The 21,157-nt window shown below is 42.9% G+C and overlaps 1 protein-coding gene across 4 annotated transcripts in view; it reads right to left on the bottom strand.

The window, feature by feature from the left end:
• Positions 1-8,156: 8,156 nt before the first annotated feature.
• The window catches only part of LOC143288583 (coadhesin-like), a 29,619-nt gene continuing 16,618 nt past the window's right edge, over positions 8,157-21,157 (bottom strand). For 3 of the 4 annotated variants that reach the window (XM_076597204.1, XM_076597206.1, XM_076597205.1), the window contains 2 exons: positions 20,178-20,324; positions 8,157-15,410 (listed from right to left, as the gene is read on the bottom strand). In XM_076597204.1, coding sequence (XP_076453319.1) covers positions 15,299-15,410; positions 20,178-20,324 — 259 coding nt within the window. In that variant the 3' untranslated portion in view covers positions 8,157-15,298. The remainder of the gene's footprint in view (positions 15,411-20,177; positions 20,325-21,157) is intronic. The other variant, XR_013056118.1, reaches the window with a different exon arrangement.

Here is a 21,157-nt window from a genome sequence, read left to right as displayed (position 1 = left end):
TATATATATATATATATATATATATATATATATATATATATATATATATATATATATATGTGTGTGTGTGTGTGTGTGTGTGTGTGTGTGTGTGTGTATATATATATGTATATATGTATATATATATATATAGATATATATAGATATATATATATATAGTGTGTGTGTGTGTGTGTGTGTTTACAACGAGATCGCACACGTTCATTTCCTTGTGGATCAATAAAGTGTTTTTGAATTGAATTTGAATTGAATTGAATTGATGGGTGGGAGGCAGGAGTGGGGTGTTGGGATGGAGGGTTGGGGTGGGGGGTGGGGATGCTGGGGAGGGGGAGGGGGTGCTGGGGGTGGGGCGGGGGGAGAGAAAAAGATGGATGGTGCAGTTGTCTGTCACTCCATGATGGTCCCTCACCAAAGATGGAGAGAGAAGTGGGGAGGGCGGGGGGGGGGGGGGGGGGCGGGGGGGGGGGGGGGGGGGAGGGGGAGTGGGGGCCGGGGGGGGGGGGGGAGCCGGGGGAGCGACGCGAATTCACGTGGTTTATTCATGCACTGTGCACATGCAATGTGAAATCATGTACAGCTCAGTCTTTTGTGAAGGACTATGATTTTCAAACTAGGAAGCAAGACTGCACTGGATCTTTTCTGCTGCAGCCTTGGGGGACGGGAGGGGGAAGGGGTTGGGGGGAGGGGGGCTTGCTGGCCTTTGGGGACCATCCCCAGCGCAGACTGTCCTAAGACCCCCTTGACCGAAGAGAGTGGTAGATGTAACTTGGGCAAGACACTCTCCACTGTAATCAAATTCTAGCCGTGATAGTGGGGACAGTAGTTATCATTATCATTATTATTATTAGCATTTACGCCTAATCTTGAAAACACGCCCTAGGCGTTTACAAATAGAACACACACGTAAATATCAAAAAGGAAAAAAGTGGAACACAAGATACAAACCATTATTAAAGAATTATTCATACCCCACACACCCACACCCACAACACACACAAGCACGCGTGCACGCACGCACACAAGTCACAGCACACAATCATAAAAAGTACACAATCAAAAATACAACCAACAAATTCTGAAACTCTTAAACTCACTCACTCACTAATAGTTATTTTTAGTTCATACTGGAAAGGGATGAGCTACTGAAAATTATTCAGAATGGGAAAAGGTTAGTCTTCAGACTGGATCTGAAAGATTGCAACGAAGATGAGTGACAGAGACTCTGAGGAAGTTGTTTCCAAAGAATGTTGCCTCCTCTACTGACCTGATGGTCGTCATCGGACCGGCTGACTATCATACATTATTATATATAGACAGTACGTGGCTTTTAACCCTTTCACCGCCAAGCTCGCATTTATCCACAGGCGTGGTAGAGGACCCATGTCACTGAAAGGTGACCATTCATTGGTCTGTTATCCAGGAACCTACTGCTCTTAACGTTCGGTGGTAGGATAGGCCATATTTTCTATATATCGCAGAGGGAATCCCTAGCTATTCTTAGCCACTGTCTTTTCTGTGTTTATACCACAAGGGAATTTTGTACTCTATATCGACTGGCGGTGAAAGGGTTAATCATGCTGTGGCAGACTGCGAGAACACACCATGGTCAAACCTGACCGAATAAGGCCTGAATTGAAACAGGCCATGGACTCTCCTTGAAGGGGAATGTGAAAATCATTAAGTAACATTAAAAGGGATGGGGGAAGCGTGAGAATGTATACGTGCGTGCCTACGTGCGTGCGAATGTGTTTTGTGTGTGTGTGTTGTGTTGTGTGTGCGTGCGTGCGCCCCTGTGCGTGTGTGTGTTTGTATGTGTGTGTGTTGCATGTGCGCGCGCGCGTGTGTGTGTGTGTGTGTGTGTGCGTGCGCCCCTATGCGTGTGTGTGCATGTGTGTGTGTGTGTGACAGAGAGAAAGAGAGACAGACAGACAGACAGAGTCAATTTCTTTATGTAAGGGGGTACCAGATAAGCATGGAATGTGATTTATTCTATATCTAGCCCTCGTCATAATGATGTGCTAATGAGAAGAAGCAAACTGTCATTAAAAGGGGAAAATCAAAACACAAATAAAACACAGAGACAGAAACAGAGACAGACAGAGAGAGAGAGATTCAAAAACTTTATTGCTCAAGGATAAAGATTAAAGATGTAAGGCATTGTCTATTCTTCCAATCTGTCCTTGTGACAACACTAACAACGATAACGATAACAACACAACAATAATAAATTTGGCAAATACTACAACTACTATTAATGATAATAATCATCATCAACGAGAGAGAGAGAGAGGGGGGGGAGGAGAGAGAGAGGGAGAGAGAGAGAGAGAAAGCATATCCACTGACTATTTTACTTCTGTGACGAATATACTCAATGGCTTTGTGTAGCTCCCTCAGTTGTCTCCGCCTTCTACGGCGTTTGTGTTGGTAAGGAAAATATGGTTTACGAAAGGCCATTGTCTGGACAGCTGCCTTTCTAGTTCTCTGGTTGTTTCAGCCTTGCATCTTGTTTTCGCTGTTCAGTGCCACTGAGGAAACACCATGTTCTATCATTCTGGCGTCCCTCTTCATGTGACTGTCATTTCATGATTGAAAAGCATTTCGGCGTCCTCTCCTGTTTCGAATGTCTTCCTGATAGTGTCAGCCACCAGCCACTTGCTGTCGGAAGAAATTCACTCCAAATGCAAAGAGGCAGGGTGAATACGTCTGTCCTTTTGGAGTGTGAACTGTCATAAAGCCAGTCACGGTTCTGCTCTGCCCAGACTCAAGTCTCCTGGTACGTATAAGTCTGTTCCTTTGGAGTCTGAACTGTCATACAGGTCAGTCTGTTCTGCTCTGCCCGGACTTGAGTCTGCTGAAATGTCGGCCAGCAGTACACGGCGGGGGGCTAGGCTAAGTTTGACGTCATTTGCACGATCATTAGAAAACTGTGCTTACGTCAAACCGAAATTGATTGCGTGTACTTTTCTTCTTCGTCTTCGTTTATTGTTCGTTTCACAATAAAATGATTATCTTTCGGCGTCGACAACTGCGAGAAATGCTTTATATCATAGCCTACTGTTAACGCTTGCGCGGGATCTGTAGTCATGAATAGATCTAAGTTTGTGAAGGGTGTGTGTGTGTGTGTGTGAGTGTGTGTCGTGGAAGCTGCGATAGATAGCCCAGTAATGAGTGAGTGGAGGAGTGGGGGGAGGGGGGGGGGGGGAGGGGGGATGCAGGGTAATGTGTGTGTGTGTGTGTTGGGGCTCATGTACGTTTATGTTTATTTGATTGTGCTTTCATATCTGTGAAACTGCATGTTTGTTGCATATATGCTATGCCTCTGTGTGTGTGTGTGTGTGTGTGTGTGTGTGTGTGTGTGTGTGCATGTTTTACATTTATTTGCTTATTTATCATCATTGTTCTCTTTTTTCTTTTTCTTTTTCTTTTTTTTTCTTTTTTTGTTGTTGTTTGTTTTTGTTTTTTTGGTGTTTTTTGTGCGCTTAGAGTTGACTTCATCAAGATTTTCGCATTATAAATGTTGTTATTATTATTAGTAGTAGTAGTAGTAGTAGTATTTTTATGTATTTATCTTTCTTTTTTTTTCTTTAAAAAAAAAATTATTTATTTATTTATCTTTTTTTTTTTCTCAAGGCCTGACTAAGCGCGTTGGGTTACACTGCTGGTGAGGCATCTGCTTGGCAGATGGGGTGTAGCGTATATGGATTTGACCGAACGCAGTGACGCCTCCTGGGATGGGACAGGATGACATGGGATGGGACAGGATGACATGGGATGGGACGGGATGACATGGGATGGGATGACATGGGATGGGATGACATGGGATCGGACGACATGGGAAGGGGTGACATGGGATGGGATGACATGGGATGGGATGGGAAGGGATGACATGGGATGGGACAGGATGACATGGGATGGGATGGGAAGGGATGACATGGGATGGGACAGGATGACATGGGATGGGACAGGATGACATGGGATGGGATGGGAAGGGATGACATGGGATGGGACAGGATGACATGGGATGGGACAGGATGACATGGGATGGGATGGGAAGGGATGACATGGGATGGGACAGGATGACATGGGATGGGATGGGAAGGGATGACATGGGATGGGACAGGATGACATGGGATGGGACAGGATGACATGGGATGGGATGGGAAGGGATGACATGGGATGGGACAGGATGACATGGGATGGGATGGGAAGGGATGACATGGGATGGGATGACATGGGATGGGATGGGAAGGGATGACATGGGATGGGATGGGATGACATGGGATGGGATGGGAAGGGGTGACATGGGATGGGATGGGAAGGGATGACATGGGATGGGATGGGAAGGGATGACATGGGATGGGATGGGAAGGGGTGACATGGGATGGGATGACATAGGGTGGAACAGGACGACATGGGAATGGGTGACATGGGATGGGATGGGATGACATGGGAAGGGGTGACATGGGATGGGATGGGATGACATGGGATGGGACAGGACGACATGGGAAGGGGTGACATGGGATGGGATGGGATGGGATGGGAAGGGGTGACATGGGATGGGATGACATAGGGTGGAACAGGACGACATGGGAATGGGTGACATGGGATGGGATGGGATGGGATGGGAAGGGGTGACATGGGATGGGATGGGATGACATGGGATGGGACAGGACGACATGGGAAGGGGTGACATGGGATGGGATGGGGTGACATGGAATGGGACGGGATGACATGGGATGGGATGACATGGGATGGGATGGGATGACATGACATGGGATGGGATAACATGGGATAGGATGGGATGACATGACATGGGATGGGATGACATGGGACGGGATGGGATGACATGGGATGGGATGGGATGGGATGACATGGGATGGGGCCTGGCGCACTGTCACACCAGGCTGTTGGCCAGTCTCCCGTTCACACTTTTGTTCAGTGTTCACAGGACCGTGTGCTCCATTTCTTGGAAGTGGTGGAAAGCAGCTCATGTCTGAGGTCCACGGAAGACCATCATCAGAGGTTGCTAGGTCAATGCTGTGTAAAGCCTGGCTGTGACTTGCTTCATCAGGTTGGCTGGCTGGTTCACAGCGTTGGCTGGTTCACAGAGTTGGCTGGTTCACAGTGTTGACTTGTTCACAGTGTTGACTGGTTCACAGTGTTGACGGCACTGGCTTCCAGTGGTGGTGTCTGTTACAGTTATACGGACTGTCATCAACACCAACCGTGGTTGTCGGGTCTCTTTCAAAGCTGTTTCTGTAAATGTTTCGTCGTAAGTTGCTGTTGAAAGCAGGCGACCTTTCCAGACATGCCCATGGGTGTCAGTGTCTCTTGCTTACTTCGCTAGCTGGTTATAGGCGATTAGTCAGGTCTGAGGTAACACAGATTCCGAGGGTGTCTGCCATCTACTGTCTACAGCCTCGTGCTCGCAGAATGGACAGTTTTTACCTGCCACCGAAACAGACAGGCTATGACGGGACGGGTGTGGTGGTTGTTGGTGGTTCTCTGCTCAATACGATGAGCTTGATCCACGTCATCAACTGCCCGTTGCTGTACAGGGAAATGAATCGGTTTAGCACGTGCACAAGATTTCGAATGCAGTGGCAGTCGTTCACAACAGGGCCTTCAAATATATCTAAACAGTAAAGAGTGGTAACTCTCACTGTTCTTAAAATAGGTGGATAGCGCATGCCTTCTTTGAACCCCTTTGCTAACTGAAGCCATTTTACTCAATCAGCCATTTTACTACTCATGTCAGTACAGCGCGAAGCCGTAACTTAATATATGAAGCCGAGCGCTCAGCTGGCTATGATGACTGCTTCATGGCAGGCGTTGTTAAGCTGACATTCCTATGTGTACCTCCACAGCAAGTTTGCGTAATGTGTCACTGCACTGTTTTCCTGTAATAACTTTGGTAAATAAACCCTTGGCAGATATCAACCAAGACACAACATTTGGCATGTCATTGGGGCAAGCATAACATGATTTCATCGAAGATACACGGTTACAGTTTAGAAATTACCACCAGTTAGCAGAAGACTTCTCAACGGACTGACAGCCGGATACGAGTCTCAGTATGGCGTCCGGTTGGCTTCAGCTTTACTGGGCCAATGAGCTATCCATCTGTTTTTAGCGCAGTGGATAACTCTCTGTTCACAAGGTCCACAACTTCGAGTCAATGCCGCATAGAGAGAGAGAGAGAGAGAGAGAGAGAGAGAGAGAGAGAGAGAGATTGCTTAATTTTTTTCCCCCAAAATCTCAGTGAGGAGTGGGCGTTTCTGGTAAATATTTGACCTGATTACCGCCGTTGCTGAATCGTTAGTATATAGAGCGGAACGCAGGGTCCAATGGCGATGAAAAACGGCGGTACGCACTGAGATACAAACAAAACCTCTCTCTCATTGTGTTCCCCACCATCCCCCCCCCAAAAAAAAAGGTATTGTCCGTGATGTGGAACACACACACACACGACGCACGCACACGCACACACACACACACACACACACACACACACACACACACACACAGAGATGCATGTATACCACACACACACACGTACACACACACACACACACACACACACACACACACACACACACACACACACACACACGCAGATGCATATATACACATGCACATACACACACACACACACACACACACACACACACCACACACCACACACACCACACACACACACACACACACACACACACACACACACACACTTATATGCGTTTTGATGTACACGATCTGCATCTCTGACTTTGAAAGACAGTGTTTCGCAATGAGAGGGGACTGGGGGAGGGGGTGGTGGAGGGGGGAGGGTTAGAGACGGAAAGGGTTTGGGCAGGTGTAGTCTTCACCTTGACGGATTAGAAATAGGTAAGTTGTAAGAAGAGAGAGAAAGAGAGAGAGAGAGAGTGAGAGAGAGATAGTGTGTGTGTGTATGACACAGAGAGAGAGAGAGAGAGAGAGAGTGTGTGTGTGTGTGTGTGTTTGAGACAGAAAGAGAAAGAGAGCGTGCGTGTGTGTGTGTGTGACAGAGAGAGAGAGAGAGAGAGAGAGAGAGAGAGTGTGTGTGTATGTGTTTGAGAGAGGAAGAGAGAGAAACAGTGTGTGTGTGTGTGTGTGTGTGTGTGTGTGTGTGTGTGTGTGTGTGTGTGTGAGGGAGGGAGAGAGAGAGTGTGTGAGAGAGAGAGAGTGTGTGTGTGTGTATGAGAGAGAGAGAGAGAGAGTGTGTGTAACAGTTCTGGAAGATACAGACATCAGCATATGTATACGCGCGCACGCGAGAACACACACACACACACACACACACACACACACACACACACACACACACACACACACACACACACACACACACACTGCCTTTGGTATCATTCTCTGTTTAATGGAACATAAATCTCCCCACATAAAAAGAAAAAAAAGCGCTGAGCAAAGCGTGAAACTTTATTGACAATTTGAAACTGATTTCTTTTCGCTTCGTGTGCACGTGCACGTTACAACTAAAGTCTTGTTAATTCACAATGTGTGTGTGTGTGTGTCTGTGTGTGTGTCTGTGTGTGTGTCTGTGTTTGCTGGGTGTTTTTGTGTGTGTGTGTGTGTGTGTTTTAATTCTCTTTCCATTTCATTTTCATATTGTGTATCTGTATTACTCCTTTATAATGTTTTGTCAGTTATCTGTTATTCCTTTGTATTTACGTTGCACTCAACTATCTATTTCAGTTCCTTTACATTTACTTTGTTTCCAGTGTTGGTAAAGTTAAAGTTGCCCTGTTGTGTTTGTTTGAAAGAAAGAACTTTACTTACAAAGGGTACTTTTTAATGTGGTTTTTTTCTTCTTCAGAAAACAGAAAGAAGAAAACTAAAATGACAAAATTACCCTCTCAAAAATGTCAGGAGAGGGGAGGAGGGGTGGGTGAAAGGAGACATATACATGCTAAAAACTATTAATAATAACAACCAACAATTGTGTAATATAAGAACGGGAGAAAGCAAGATTTCCATAATACATCAACAATTTAAATAATAATAATAATAATAATAAAATCCCAACTCAGCAAGTAAAAAACAAATACGAAACAACTAAAGCACAACTCCCAAAACAGCGGTAAAAAAAAAAAATCCCAGGATAACAAGTAAAAAAAAAAAATCTTAATGTGATAATCTGATTAATCAGCATAACATGAAGCAGACGACAAAAGCGAAAGGTAAATGATAAGATCCAGAAAAGGACGAAAAGCAGAGGCATTATATTTCATTTTATTTCATCTTTATTTATTTTCTTAGAACTGAAAAACAAAATTATTTCTCTTTTTTTTTTCTTTTTTTTTTAAATTCTAATTTATTTATTTCGGTTGTTTTTTTTCTTCACTGGCTTGCTACCTGACAGTTTCACCAGTCACGGTCTTTGCCTGGTGTTAAGAACACACACCACAGAGAAATATATACAGTCCAAAGGTAACCAAGGACAAATGATATTTATTTCCAGGCCGGGGAACTAATACAGTGTGTGTGTGTGTGTGTGTGTGTGTGTGTGTGTGTGTGTGTGTGTGTGTGTGTGTGTTTGCTGGGTGGTGGTTTTTTTTAATATTCTCTTTCCATTTCATTTTCATACTGTGTTACTCCTTTATAATGTGTCGTCAGTTATCTGTTGTTCCTTTATATTTACGTTGCACTCAACTATCTGTTTCAGTTCCTTTACATTTACTTTGTTTCCAGTGTTGGTAAAGTTAAAGTTGTCCTGTTGTGTTTGTTTGAAAGAAATTACTTACAAAGCGTACTTTTTTTGTGTTTTTTCTTCTTCAGAAAACAGAAAGAAGAAAACTAAAATGACAAAATTACCCTCTCAAAAATGTCAGGAGAGGGGAGGAGGGGTGTGTGAAAGGAGACATATACATGCTAAAAACTATTAATAATAACAACCAACAATTGTGTAATATAAGAACGGGAGAAAGCAAGATTTCCATAATACATCAACAATTTTAAAAAAAATAATAATAATAATAAAATCCCAACTCAGCAAGTAAAAAACAAATACGAAACAACTAAAGCACAACTCCCAAAACAGCGGTAAAAAAAAAATCCCAGGATAACAAGTAAAAAAAAAAAATCAAAAAAAAAAATCTTAATGTGATAATCTGATTAATCAGCATAACATGAAGCAGACGACAAAAGCGAAAGGTAAATGATAAGATCCAGAAAAGGACGAAAAGCAGAGGCATTATATTTCATTTTATTTCATCTTTATTTATTTTATTAGAACTGAAAAACAAAATTATTTCTCTTTTTTTTTCTTTTTTCTTTTTTAAATTCTAATTTATTTCTTTCAGGGGTTTTTTTCTTCACTGGCTTGCTACCTGACAGTTTCACCAGTCACGGTCTTTGCCTGGTGTCAAGAACACACCACAGAGAAATATATACAGTCCAAAGGTAACCAAGGACAAATGATATTTATTTCCAGGCCGGGGAACTAATACAGTGTGTGTGTGTGTGTGTGTGTGTGTGTGTGTGTTTGCTGGGTGGTGGTTTTTTTTTATATTCTCTTTCCATTTAATTTTCATACTGTGTTACTCCTTTATAATGTGTCGTCAGTTATCTGTTGTTCCTTTATATTTACGTTGCACTCAACTATCTGTTTCAGTTCCTTTACATTTACTTTGTTTCCAGTGTTGGTAAAGTTAAAGTTGTCCTGTTGTGTTTGTTTGAAAGAAATTACTTACAAAGGGTACTTTTTAATGTGTTTTTTTTTCTTCAGAAAACAGAAAGAAGAAAACTAAAATGACAAAATTACCCTCTCAAAAATGTCAGGAGAGGGGAGGAGGGGTGTGTGAAAGGAGACATATACATGCTAAAAACTATTAATAATAACAACCAACAATTGTGTAATATAAGAACGGGAGAAAGCAAGATTTCCATAATACATCAACAATTTAAAAAAAATAATAATAATAATAATAAAATCCCAACTCAGCAAGGAAAAACAAATACGAAACAACTAAAGCACAACTCCCAAAACAGCGGTAAAAAAAAAAAATCCCAGGATAACAAGTAAAAAAAAAAAAAAAAAAAAAAAAAAAAAAAAATCTTAATGTGATAATCTGATTAATCAGCATAACATGAAGCAGACGACAAAAGCGAAAGGTAAATGATAAGATCCAGAAAAGGACGAAAAGCAGAGGCATTATATTTCATTTTATTTCATCTTTATTTATTTTCTTAGAACTGAAAAACAAAATTCTTTCTCTTTTGTTCTTTTTTTTTTTTCCTTTTTTTTTTAATTCTAATTTATTTCTTTCGGGGTTTTTTCCCACTGGCTTGCTACCTGTGTGTGTGTGTGTGTGTGTGTGTGTGTGTGTGTGTTCCTTTCCGTTTACTTTGTTTCCAGTGATGGTAATTTAAAAATTGTTGTGTGACGTTTCTTTGATGTTTACTTCTAGGCCGTGTGTGTGTGTGTGTGTGTGTGTGTGTGTGTGTGTTGCTTTCTGTTTACTTTGTTTCCAGTGATGGTAATTTTATTTCCAGGCCGGGGAATTGACTCAGATGTAGAACCTAGAAAACTGGTAGTTGTTATTGTTGTTGTGTTGTTTCGGAGCAATTTAGGTACATGTCACACGGACTGATGTCCTAAAACTTTTCAGTTATAAATGTATTCACAAAACTGCCCCTTCCTATTCCTGTGGCTGCCTTCACCTTTACACTCCATCTCGCTCACTACGATCGGCTTCGGATCCACTCTGTTTACGCATACCCAGATTCAAACACTCGACTGTTGGCCGCCGTTCTTTCTCTGTCTCTGGACCTTGCGATTGGAATGAACTTCCTCTTTCGCTTCGTCAAGTCTCCACTCTCAGCTCTTTCAAGTCTGGCCTTAAAACCCACCTCTTCCCAAAATGGCCTCCCTTGCCTGCCCTTCCTTGTCTTTAGTTTCTACAGTTTTTGAGTTATGCATGCGCGTGTACGACTGGTGCGAAAGCGCTGTGATTTGTCTCTGCACAAGATTCAGCTCTATATAAATACCATTATTATTATTATTATTACAGGAGACGATTGTTTTATGCTGTAATTTCATACAGTATGTTTGAAAGGTGTGTATGTGCTGTGTACAGGTATGCAGGTGCTGTATATAGGTATGTGCTGTGTATGTGCTTTTCAGGTGTGTATGTGTTGATTAAGAATTATGTGCGGTGTACAGGTGTTCGTGTTGTGTACAAGTGTGCATGTGCTGTGTATGTGCTTTTCAGGTGTGTATGTGCTGTGTACATGTCATGTACAGGTGTGTATGTGCTGTGTACAAGTGTGTATGTGCTGTGCATGTGCTTTTCAGGTGTGTATGTGCTGTGTATATGCCATGTACAGGTGTGTATGTGCTGTGTTCAGGTGTGTATGTGCTGTGTACAGGTGTGTGTGTGTAGTTGCTGTGTACAGGTGTGTGGGTGCTGTGTGTACAGGCCAGGCTACAGCCCAGGTCACGTTGAGGCACGCCACACAAGACTGGACAAGTTAAAGAAAATAACCTTAAAATTGCTCTCTTTTTACGAACCATCATGAAAATCATACCAAATAAACACAAGTTGCTTCCTAGAAGAAGAAATGAAAAAAAAAGAAAAAAAAAAAAGATTGTGCAGTGTGTCATGTAGAACAGAGCTGACAATCTAGCTCACTCAATTAGCCAACCAGCCACATTGACAAAAGTCGATTAACAGGGCGGAACAATTTGCTGATGTCACCGTCTTCCTCAAATGGCTTCTTTTCAATTTATAGCTCGAAATCACCAATGCAGTATTTTTTTCTGATCTGATCATGCAATGCCTCCAAACATGGGCCTACCCTGCTTTATTCCCGAGACAGAAAGCATACATTATAGGCCAACAAAGACTGCACACATGGTAAATATCACACGAAAAAGCCTTTGCATAAACAATGATGTTATCAAAATTACATATTGAATCAGCGACATGCATCAAATCATAAATGGAAGAAAATAGTACAGACAGCACAAGCTTACGTCTTAATTCCTACAGATTCTATAAGGCCAAAAGATAGTGATGGTTTATGATGAAAAAGAAAAAAAAAATCGTATCAGTTTTGAAAAGGTAAAATTGTGGTTCCGCAATTTCTTTCACAAATTAATGGGAACTACATAAAGACAGGTCTGCTTCAATTCATACGAATGTTGGAGCGAAAATGGCGATCTGTATTTTGTTGCTGTTATTGGTTGTTTTGTTTGTGTATTGTTGTTGTTTTTTGTTGTTGTTTTTTGTTTTTGTTGTTTTGTTGTTGTTGTTTGTTTGTTTGTTTTTTTAAATCTTCTTCTTGTTCGTTTTTTTTTTTCCTTAACTCTTTCCATACGAACGGCGAAAGAGACGACGTTAACAGCGTTTCACCCCAATTACCATCATGAAAATATTGCAAGCGGAAGGCTCTTATACTGAAGACGTGAATGTTGACAAAGAATACCACAATTCTGACGACGGAAGCTAAAGGCTGGGTCATTCAGCCACCCACTGGACATCCGAGGGGTCTGTGTAGAGGAGAAGAGAGGACTGGCCGTACTGAGGGAGTTAAAAAAGATAATAAATCGTTGATGAAAACAGAAGTTGGACTTTGAAAAGAAAGGGTTTGAAATGTGCTACACCACAACAGCAGGAACATGGTAACCAAATTCTACAACGCGTGAACACTTCGTCATAGGAACTATGGGTTGAATATGGCAAAAACAACAACAGGAAGTTAGAAACACAGTGTTGTTCACACCGAACACAGCCTGATGAGAAATGGTAAAATAAAGATAAATCCCCTGTGTCCAGCAATATTATATCTAGAATGCTGGTGCGTACTTTGGTCTGCTCAAGTAAGTTGAAATATGGTCGTTTCGAAAAGAGAAGTATTTTTTGCAATATTTCAAAGGTTATTTAAAAAAACAAACAAAACAAAAAAACACAAAAAAAACAACAACACCACAATTTGTTTTTTTGTCGGTATTCTACGACAGGCTAAAGAAATTATTTTCTACTTAGACATATTCTACAAGCGTTTTTAGTCAAAGCATATATATATATATTATATGTATATACGTGGTTTCATTTTTTTGCGTTTTTAAGCATAAAACACAAGCGTGTCGCGTATATTGTACACATATGATAATTGTTATTTTAAATGTGCCTTTTTTGAAAATACGGGTTTCTAAATCGAAACGAAACAGGGGCTCACAAGAGTGATGGGGTCAAATTTAGAAGAAAGAAAATGATGTTGTTAAGCAACCTTCCAGTATCTGCCAATTTTGAAATGAATCATCAAAATGTCAACGGAAGAATGCGACCAAAACGTGTTGAGAATAGTTTTCTAGATAAATGACATGTTAACTCTCTCCATACCAACGGCGAAAGAAACGACGTTAACAGCGTTTCACCCCAATTATCATCATCAAAATATTGCAAGCGGAAGGCTCTTATACTGAAGAGGTGAATTTTGACAAAGAATATCACAATTCTGACGACGGAAGCTAAAGGTTGGGTCATTCAGACACCCACTGGACATCCGAGGGGTCTGTGTAGAGGAGAAGAGAGGACTGGCCGTACTGAGGGAGTTAAAAAAGATAATAAATCGTTGATGAAAACAGAAGTTGGACTTTGAAAAGAAAGGGTTTGAAATGTGCTACACCACAACAGCAGGAACATGGTAACCAAATTCTACAACGCGTGAACACTTCGTCATAGGAACTATGGGTTGAATATGGCAAAAACAACAACAGGAAGTTAGAAACACAGTGTTGTTCACACCGAACACAGCCTGATGAGAAATGGTAAAATAAAGATAAATCCCCTGTGTCCAGCAATATTATATCTAGAATGCTGGTGCGTACTTTGGTCTGCTCAAGTAAGTTGAAATATGGTCGTTTCGAAAAGAGAAGTATTTTTTGCAATATTTCAAAGGTTATTTAAAAAAACAAACAAAACAAAAAAACACAAAAAAAACAACAACACCACAATTTGTTTTTTTGTCGGTATTCTACGACAGGCTAAAGAAATTATTTTCTACTTAGACATATTCTACAAGCGTTTTTAGTCAAAGCATATATATATATATTATATGTATATACGTGGTTTCATTTTTTTGCGTTCTTAAGCATAAAACACAAGCGTGTCGCGTATATTGTACACATATGATAATTGTTATTTTAAATGTGCCTTTTTTGAAAATACGGGTTTCTAAATCGAAACGAAACAGGGACTCGCAAGAGTGATGGGGTCAAATTTAGAAGAAAGAAAATGATGTTGTTAAGCAACCTTCCAGCATCTGCCAATTTTGAAATGAATCATCAAAATGTCAACGGAAGAATGCGACCAAAACGTGTTGAGAATAGTTTTCTAGATAAATGACATGTTAACTCTCTCCATACCAACGGCGAAAGAGACGACGTTAACAGCGTTTCACCCCAATTATCATCATCAAAATATTGCAAGCGGAAGGCTCTTATACTGAAGAGGTGAATTTTGACAAAGAATACCACAATTCTGACGACGGAAGCTAAAGGTTGGGTCATTCAGACACCCACTGGACATCCGAGGGGTCTGTGTAGAGGAGAAGAGAGGACTGGCCGTACTGAGTGAGTTAACACAAATAGAAGGCACTCAAAGGCAATGACATACCACGAAAGCATGCATGTAGTTGTTTCTGACAGAATGGGTCATTTTGGTAAGGAGCTGGTCCATCACTAAAGGAATATCGTAAGTGTCTGACAGAACGGGTCATTTGGTAAGGAGCTGGTCCATCACTAAAGGAATGTCGTAAGTGTCTGACAGAACGGGTCATTTGGTAAGGAGCTGGTACATCACTAAAGGTATGTCGTTGTAAGTGTCTGACAGAACGGGTCATTTGGTAAGGAGCTGGTACATCACCTACAGGAATGTTGTTGTGTCTGACAGAACGGGTCATTTGGTAAGGAGCTGGTACATCACCTACAGGAATGTCGTTGTAAGTGTCTGACAGAACGGGTCATTTGGTAAGGATCTGGTACATCACTAAAGAATGTCGTTGTAAGTGTCTGACAGAACGGGTCATTTGGTAAGGATCTGGTACATCACTAAAGAATGTCGTTGTAAGTGTCTGACAGAACGGGTCATTTGGTAAGGAGCTGGTACATCACTGAAGGAATGTCGGTGTCAGTCATTGGTACATAACTACAGGGTGTCAAAAAGGATGACAGGCTGACGTCACGGTCGCCTGTGCACAGTCACGTGGTCTTGCAGTCGTTGTTCAGGTGAGCAGTGTTCCGATCCTCCAGGCAGCATTAACAGGTGACGAGGTTAGCAAAGTTGCAAACCTTAGTGACGTCATCAAAGTGGAGGCCAACGCCACAATCCATTTCCACGGCAGTTCCGTGCACACACACTGTGTAGAACCTGAACAATGACCATGTACACTGAATCAGCATGTGAACTGAACACACACTATGTGTAGGAACTGAACACACACTGTCAGCAAACAGGTCAACACTGTCACAGATATTTACCTGTCAACAAGCAGGTGAACACTGTCACACACATTGTCAGCAAACAGGTCAACACTGTCACACATTGTCAGCAAACAGGTGAACACTGTCACACACATTGTCAGCAAACAGGCCAACACTGTCACACATTGTCAGCAAACAGGCCAACACTGTCACACATTATCAGCAAACAGGTGAACACTGTCACACACATTGTCAGCAAACAGGTCAACACTGTCACACATTGTCAGCAAACAGGCCAACACTGTCACACATTTCAGCAAACAGGTGAACACTGTCACACATTGTCAGCAAACACGTGAACACTGTCACACATTGTCAGCAAACACTGTCACTCATTGTCAGCAAACAGGCCAACACTATCACACATTGTCAACAAACACTGTCACACATTGTCAGCAAACAGGCCAACACTGTTGCACATTGTCAGCAAACAGGCCAACACTGTCACACATTGTCAACAAACAGGCCAACACTGTCACACATTGTCAACAAACACTGTCACACATTGTCAGCAAACAGGCCAACACTGTCACACATTGTCAGCAAACAGGCCAACACTGTCACACATTGTCAACAAACAGGTGAACACTGTCACACATTGTCAGCAAACACTGTCACACATTGTCAGCAAACACTGTTACACATTGTCAGCAAACAGGCCAACATTGTCACACATTGTCAGCAAACACTGTCACACATTGTCAACAAACACTGTCACACATTGTCAGCAAACACTGTCACACATTGTCAGCAAACAGGCCAACACTGTCACACATTGTCAACAAACACTGTCACACATTGTCAGCAAACACTGTCACACATTGTCAGCAAACAGGCCAACACTGTCACACACACATTGTCAGCAAACAGGCCAACACTGTCACACATTGTCAGCAAACACTGTCACACATTGTCAGCAAATACTGTCGCACATTGTCAGCAAACAGGCCAACACTGTCACACATTGTCAGCAAACACTGTCACACATTGTCAGCAAACACTGTCACACATTGTCAGCAAACAGGCCAACACTGTCACACACACATTGTCAGCAAACAGGCCAACACTGTCACACATTGTCAGCAAACACTGTCACACATTGTCAGCAAACACTGTCACACATTGTCAGCAAACAGGCCAACACTGTCACACATTGTCAGCAAACACTGTCACACATTGTCAGCAAACACTGTCACACATTGTCAGCAAACAGGCCAACACTGTCACACATTGTCAGCAAACACTGTCACACATTGTCAGCAAACAGGTGAACACTGTCACACACATTGTCAGCAAACAGGTCAACACTGTCACACACACAATGTCAGCAAACAGGTCAACACTGTCACAGATATTTACCTGTCAACAAGCAGGTGAACACTGTCACACACATTGTCAGCAAACAGGTCAACACTGTCACACACATTGTCAGCAAACAGGCCAACACTGTCACACATTGTCAGCAAACAGGTCAACACTGTCACACACATTGTCAGCAAACACTGTCACACATTGTCAGCAAACAGGTCAACACTGTCACACACATTGTCAGCAAACAGGCCAACACTGTCACACATTGTCAACAAACACTGTCACACATTGTCAGCAAACAGGTGAACACTGTCACAAACATTGTCAGCAAACAGGTCAACACTGTCACACATTGTCAGCAAACAGGCCAACACTGTCACACATTTTCAGCAAACAGGTGAACACTGTCACACATTGTCAGCAAACACGTGAACACTGTCCCACATTGTCAGCAAACACTGTCACTCATTGTCAGCAAACAGGCCAACACTGTCACACATTGTCAACAAACACTGTCACACATTGTCAGCAAACAGGCCAACACTGTCGCACATTGTCAGCAAACAGGCCAACACTGTCACACATTGTCAACAAACAGGCCAACACTGTCACACATTGTCAACAAACACTGTCACACATTGTCAGCAAACAGGCCAACACTGTCACACATTGTCAGCAAACACTGTCACACATTGTCAACAAACACTGTCACACATTGTCAGAAAACACTGTCACACATTGTCAGCAAACAGGCCAACACTGTCACACATTGTCAACAAACACTGTCACACATTGTCAGCAAACACTGTCACACATTGTCAGCAAACACTCTCACACATTGTCAGCAAACAGGCCAACACTGTCACACATTGTCAGCAAACACTGTCACACATTGTCAGCAAACACTGTCACACATTGTCAGCAAACACTGTCACACATTGTCAGCAAACAGGCCAACACTGTCACACATTGTCAACAAACACTGTCACACATTGTCAGCAAACAGGTGAACACTGTCACACACATTGTCAGCAAACAGGTCAACACTGTCACACACACAATGTCAGCAAACAGGTCAACACTGTCACAGATATTTACCTGTCAACAAGCAGGTGAACACTGTCACACACATTGTCAGCAAACAGGTCAACACTGTCACACACATTGTCAGCAAACAGGCCAACACTGTCACACATTGTCAGCAAACACTGTCACACATTGTCAGCAAACAGGTGAACACTGTCTCACACATTGTCAGCAAACAGGTCAACACTGTCACACACATTGTCAGCAAACAGGTCAACACTGTCACACACATTGTCAGCAAACAGGCCAACACTGTCACACATTGTCAGCAAACACTGACGGGCGCAATAGCCGAGTGGTTAAAGCGTTGGACTGTCAATCTGAGGGTCCCGGGTTCGAATCACGGTGACGGCGCCTGGTGGGTAAAGGGTGGAAATTTTTACGATCTCCCAGGTCAACATATGTGCAGACCTGCTAGTGCCTGAACCCCCTTCGTGTGTATATGCAAGCAGAAGATCAAATACGCACGTTAAAGATCCTGTAATCCATGTCAGCGTTCGGTGGGTTATGGAAACAAGAACATACCCAGCATGCACACCCCCGAAAACGGAGTATGGCTGCCTACATGGCGGGGTAAAAACGGTCATACACGTAAAAGCCCACTCGTGTGCATACGAGTGAACGCAGAAGAAGAAGAAGTCAGCAAACACTGTCACACATTGTCAGCAAACAGGTGAACACTGTCACACACATTGTCAGCAAACAGGTGAACACTGTCACACACACATTGTCAGCAAACAGGTGACCACTGTCACACACACATTGTCAGCAAACAGGTGAACACTGTCACACACATTGTCAGCAAACAGGCCAACACTGTCACACACACATTGTCAGCAAACAGGTGACCACTGTCACACACACATTGTCAGCAAACAGGTGAACACTGTCACACACATTGTCAGCAAACAGGTCAACACTGTCACACACACATTGTCAGCAAACAGGTCAACACTGTCACACACACATTGTCAGCAAACAGGCAAAAACTGTCACACATTGTCAGCAAACAGGTGACCACTGTCACACACACATTGTCAGCAAACAGGTGAACACTGTCACACACATTGTCAGCAAACAGGCCAACACTGTCACACACACATTGTCAGCAAACAGGTGAACACTGTCACACACACGTTGTCAGCAAACAGGTGAACACTGTCACACACATTGTCAGCAAACAGGTGAACACTGTCACACACATTGTCGGCAAACAGGTCAACACTGTCACACACATTGTCAGCAAACAGGTGACCACTGTCACACACACATTGTCAGCAAACAGGTGAACACTGTCACACACATTGTCAGCAAACAGGCCAACACTGTCACACACACATTGTCAGCAAACAGGTGAACACTGTCACACACACGTTGTCAGCAAACAGGTGAACACTGTCACACACATTGTCAGCAAACAGGTCAACACTGTCACACACATTGTCAGCAAACAGGTCAACACTGTCACACACACATTGTCAGCAAACAGGTCAACACTGTCACACACACATTGTCAGCAAACAGGTGAACACTGTCACACACACATTGTCAGCAAACAGGTCAACACTGTCACACACACATTGTCAGCAAACAGGTGAACACTGTCACACACACGTTGTCAGCAAACAGGTGAACACTGTCACACACACGTTGTCAGCAAACAGGTCAACACTGTCACACACATTGTCAGCAAACAGGTCAACACTGTCACACACATTGTCAGCAAACAGGCCAACACTGTCACACATTGTCAGCAAACAGGTGAACACTGTCACACACACATTGTCAGCAAACAGGCAAAAACTGTCACACATTGTCAGCAAACAGGTGAACACTGTCACACACACATTGTCAGCAAACAGGTGAACACTGTCACACACACATTGTCAGCAAACAGGTGAACACTGTCACACACATTGTCAGCAAACAGGTGAACACTGTCACACATTGTCAGCAAACAGGTGACCACTGTCACACACACATTGTCAGCAAACAGGTGAACACTGTCACACACATTGTCAGCAAACAGGTGAACACTGTCACACACACATTGTCAGCAAACAGGTGAACACTGTCACACACACGTTGTCAGCAAACAGGTGAACACTGTCACACACACATTGTCAGCAAACAGGTGAACACTGTCACACACACATTGTCAGCAAACAGGTGAACACTGTCACACACATTGTCAGCAAACAGGTCAACACTGTCACACACATTGTCAGCAAACAGGCCAACACTGTCACACATTTACCGGCAGTCCGGGTGCTTGGCTTTCATGGTGCCGTGAACGCAGGAAGCCGAAGTGGTAGTGGTGCTGGGGGTGGTGGTGCTGGGGGTGGTGGTCGTGGCCATAACACAAATGGTAGTGCTCTGATCCCAGACTGTGCCCTCCGCGCACCTGTCAGCAGTACCTGTGGTCTGATCTGGCAATCTTTGGCTCTGTCAGTCAGTCAGTCAGTCAGTCAGTGATGTCACATCCAATGTCACATTGCAGACGACACGAGTCGTCCTTTCGCTTTCGAGTCTCGCATGCGAGATCGCGTTTCGAGAGTTAGTTCAACGGTCTGCTGGTTGTGTTTTGTTACAAGCCGTGCCAATTATAGTTAAAAGAAAACTTCATTGCCAGTGTTCTAGTGTTGTTTGTCCTACTCAAAATACTCGGCACACGTCACATGGTGGCAGCGGTGGGATCGATGACGTAAAGATCAGAGAATGACGTCACATCTATGCACTGCTGTCAGTGACGTAAAGACCACACATCCAATGCACTGCTGTCAGTAACGTAAAGATCAGAGAATGATGTCACGTCCAATGCACTGCTGTCAATAACGTAAAGATCAGAGAATGATGTCAGATCCAATGCACTGCTGTCAATGACGTAAAGATCAGAGAATTACGTATGTCACAGCCAATGCACTGCAGTCAGTGACGTAAAGACCAGAGAATGATGTCACATCCAATGCACTGCAGTCAGTGACGTAAAGACCAGAGAATGATGTCACTTCCACTGAACTGCTGTCAGTGAACGTAAAGATCAGAGACTGATACCACACGTGGAAACAGTCCATCCAGTTATCAACATTAAACAAGGGAAATCCAAGGGTAGTCAAAATAATCATACACCTATGGCCCTCACCTCACATCACACTTAGATAACTTACAGGTAGTACTGTTTCAAGCAGACAAGTGTATTGCTTTCACAATGAAAATGATAAACTCTTAGTTAACCAG

Source organism: Babylonia areolata, chromosome 12, assembly GCF_041734735.1.
Source record: "Babylonia areolata isolate BAREFJ2019XMU chromosome 12, ASM4173473v1, whole genome shotgun sequence".
In the NCBI taxonomy this organism is placed as follows: Eukaryota; Metazoa; Mollusca; class Gastropoda; order Neogastropoda; family Buccinidae; genus Babylonia; species Babylonia areolata.
Note: the sequence above shows the minus strand (reverse complement) of the source record. Positions and strands in the feature narration are given on the sequence as shown.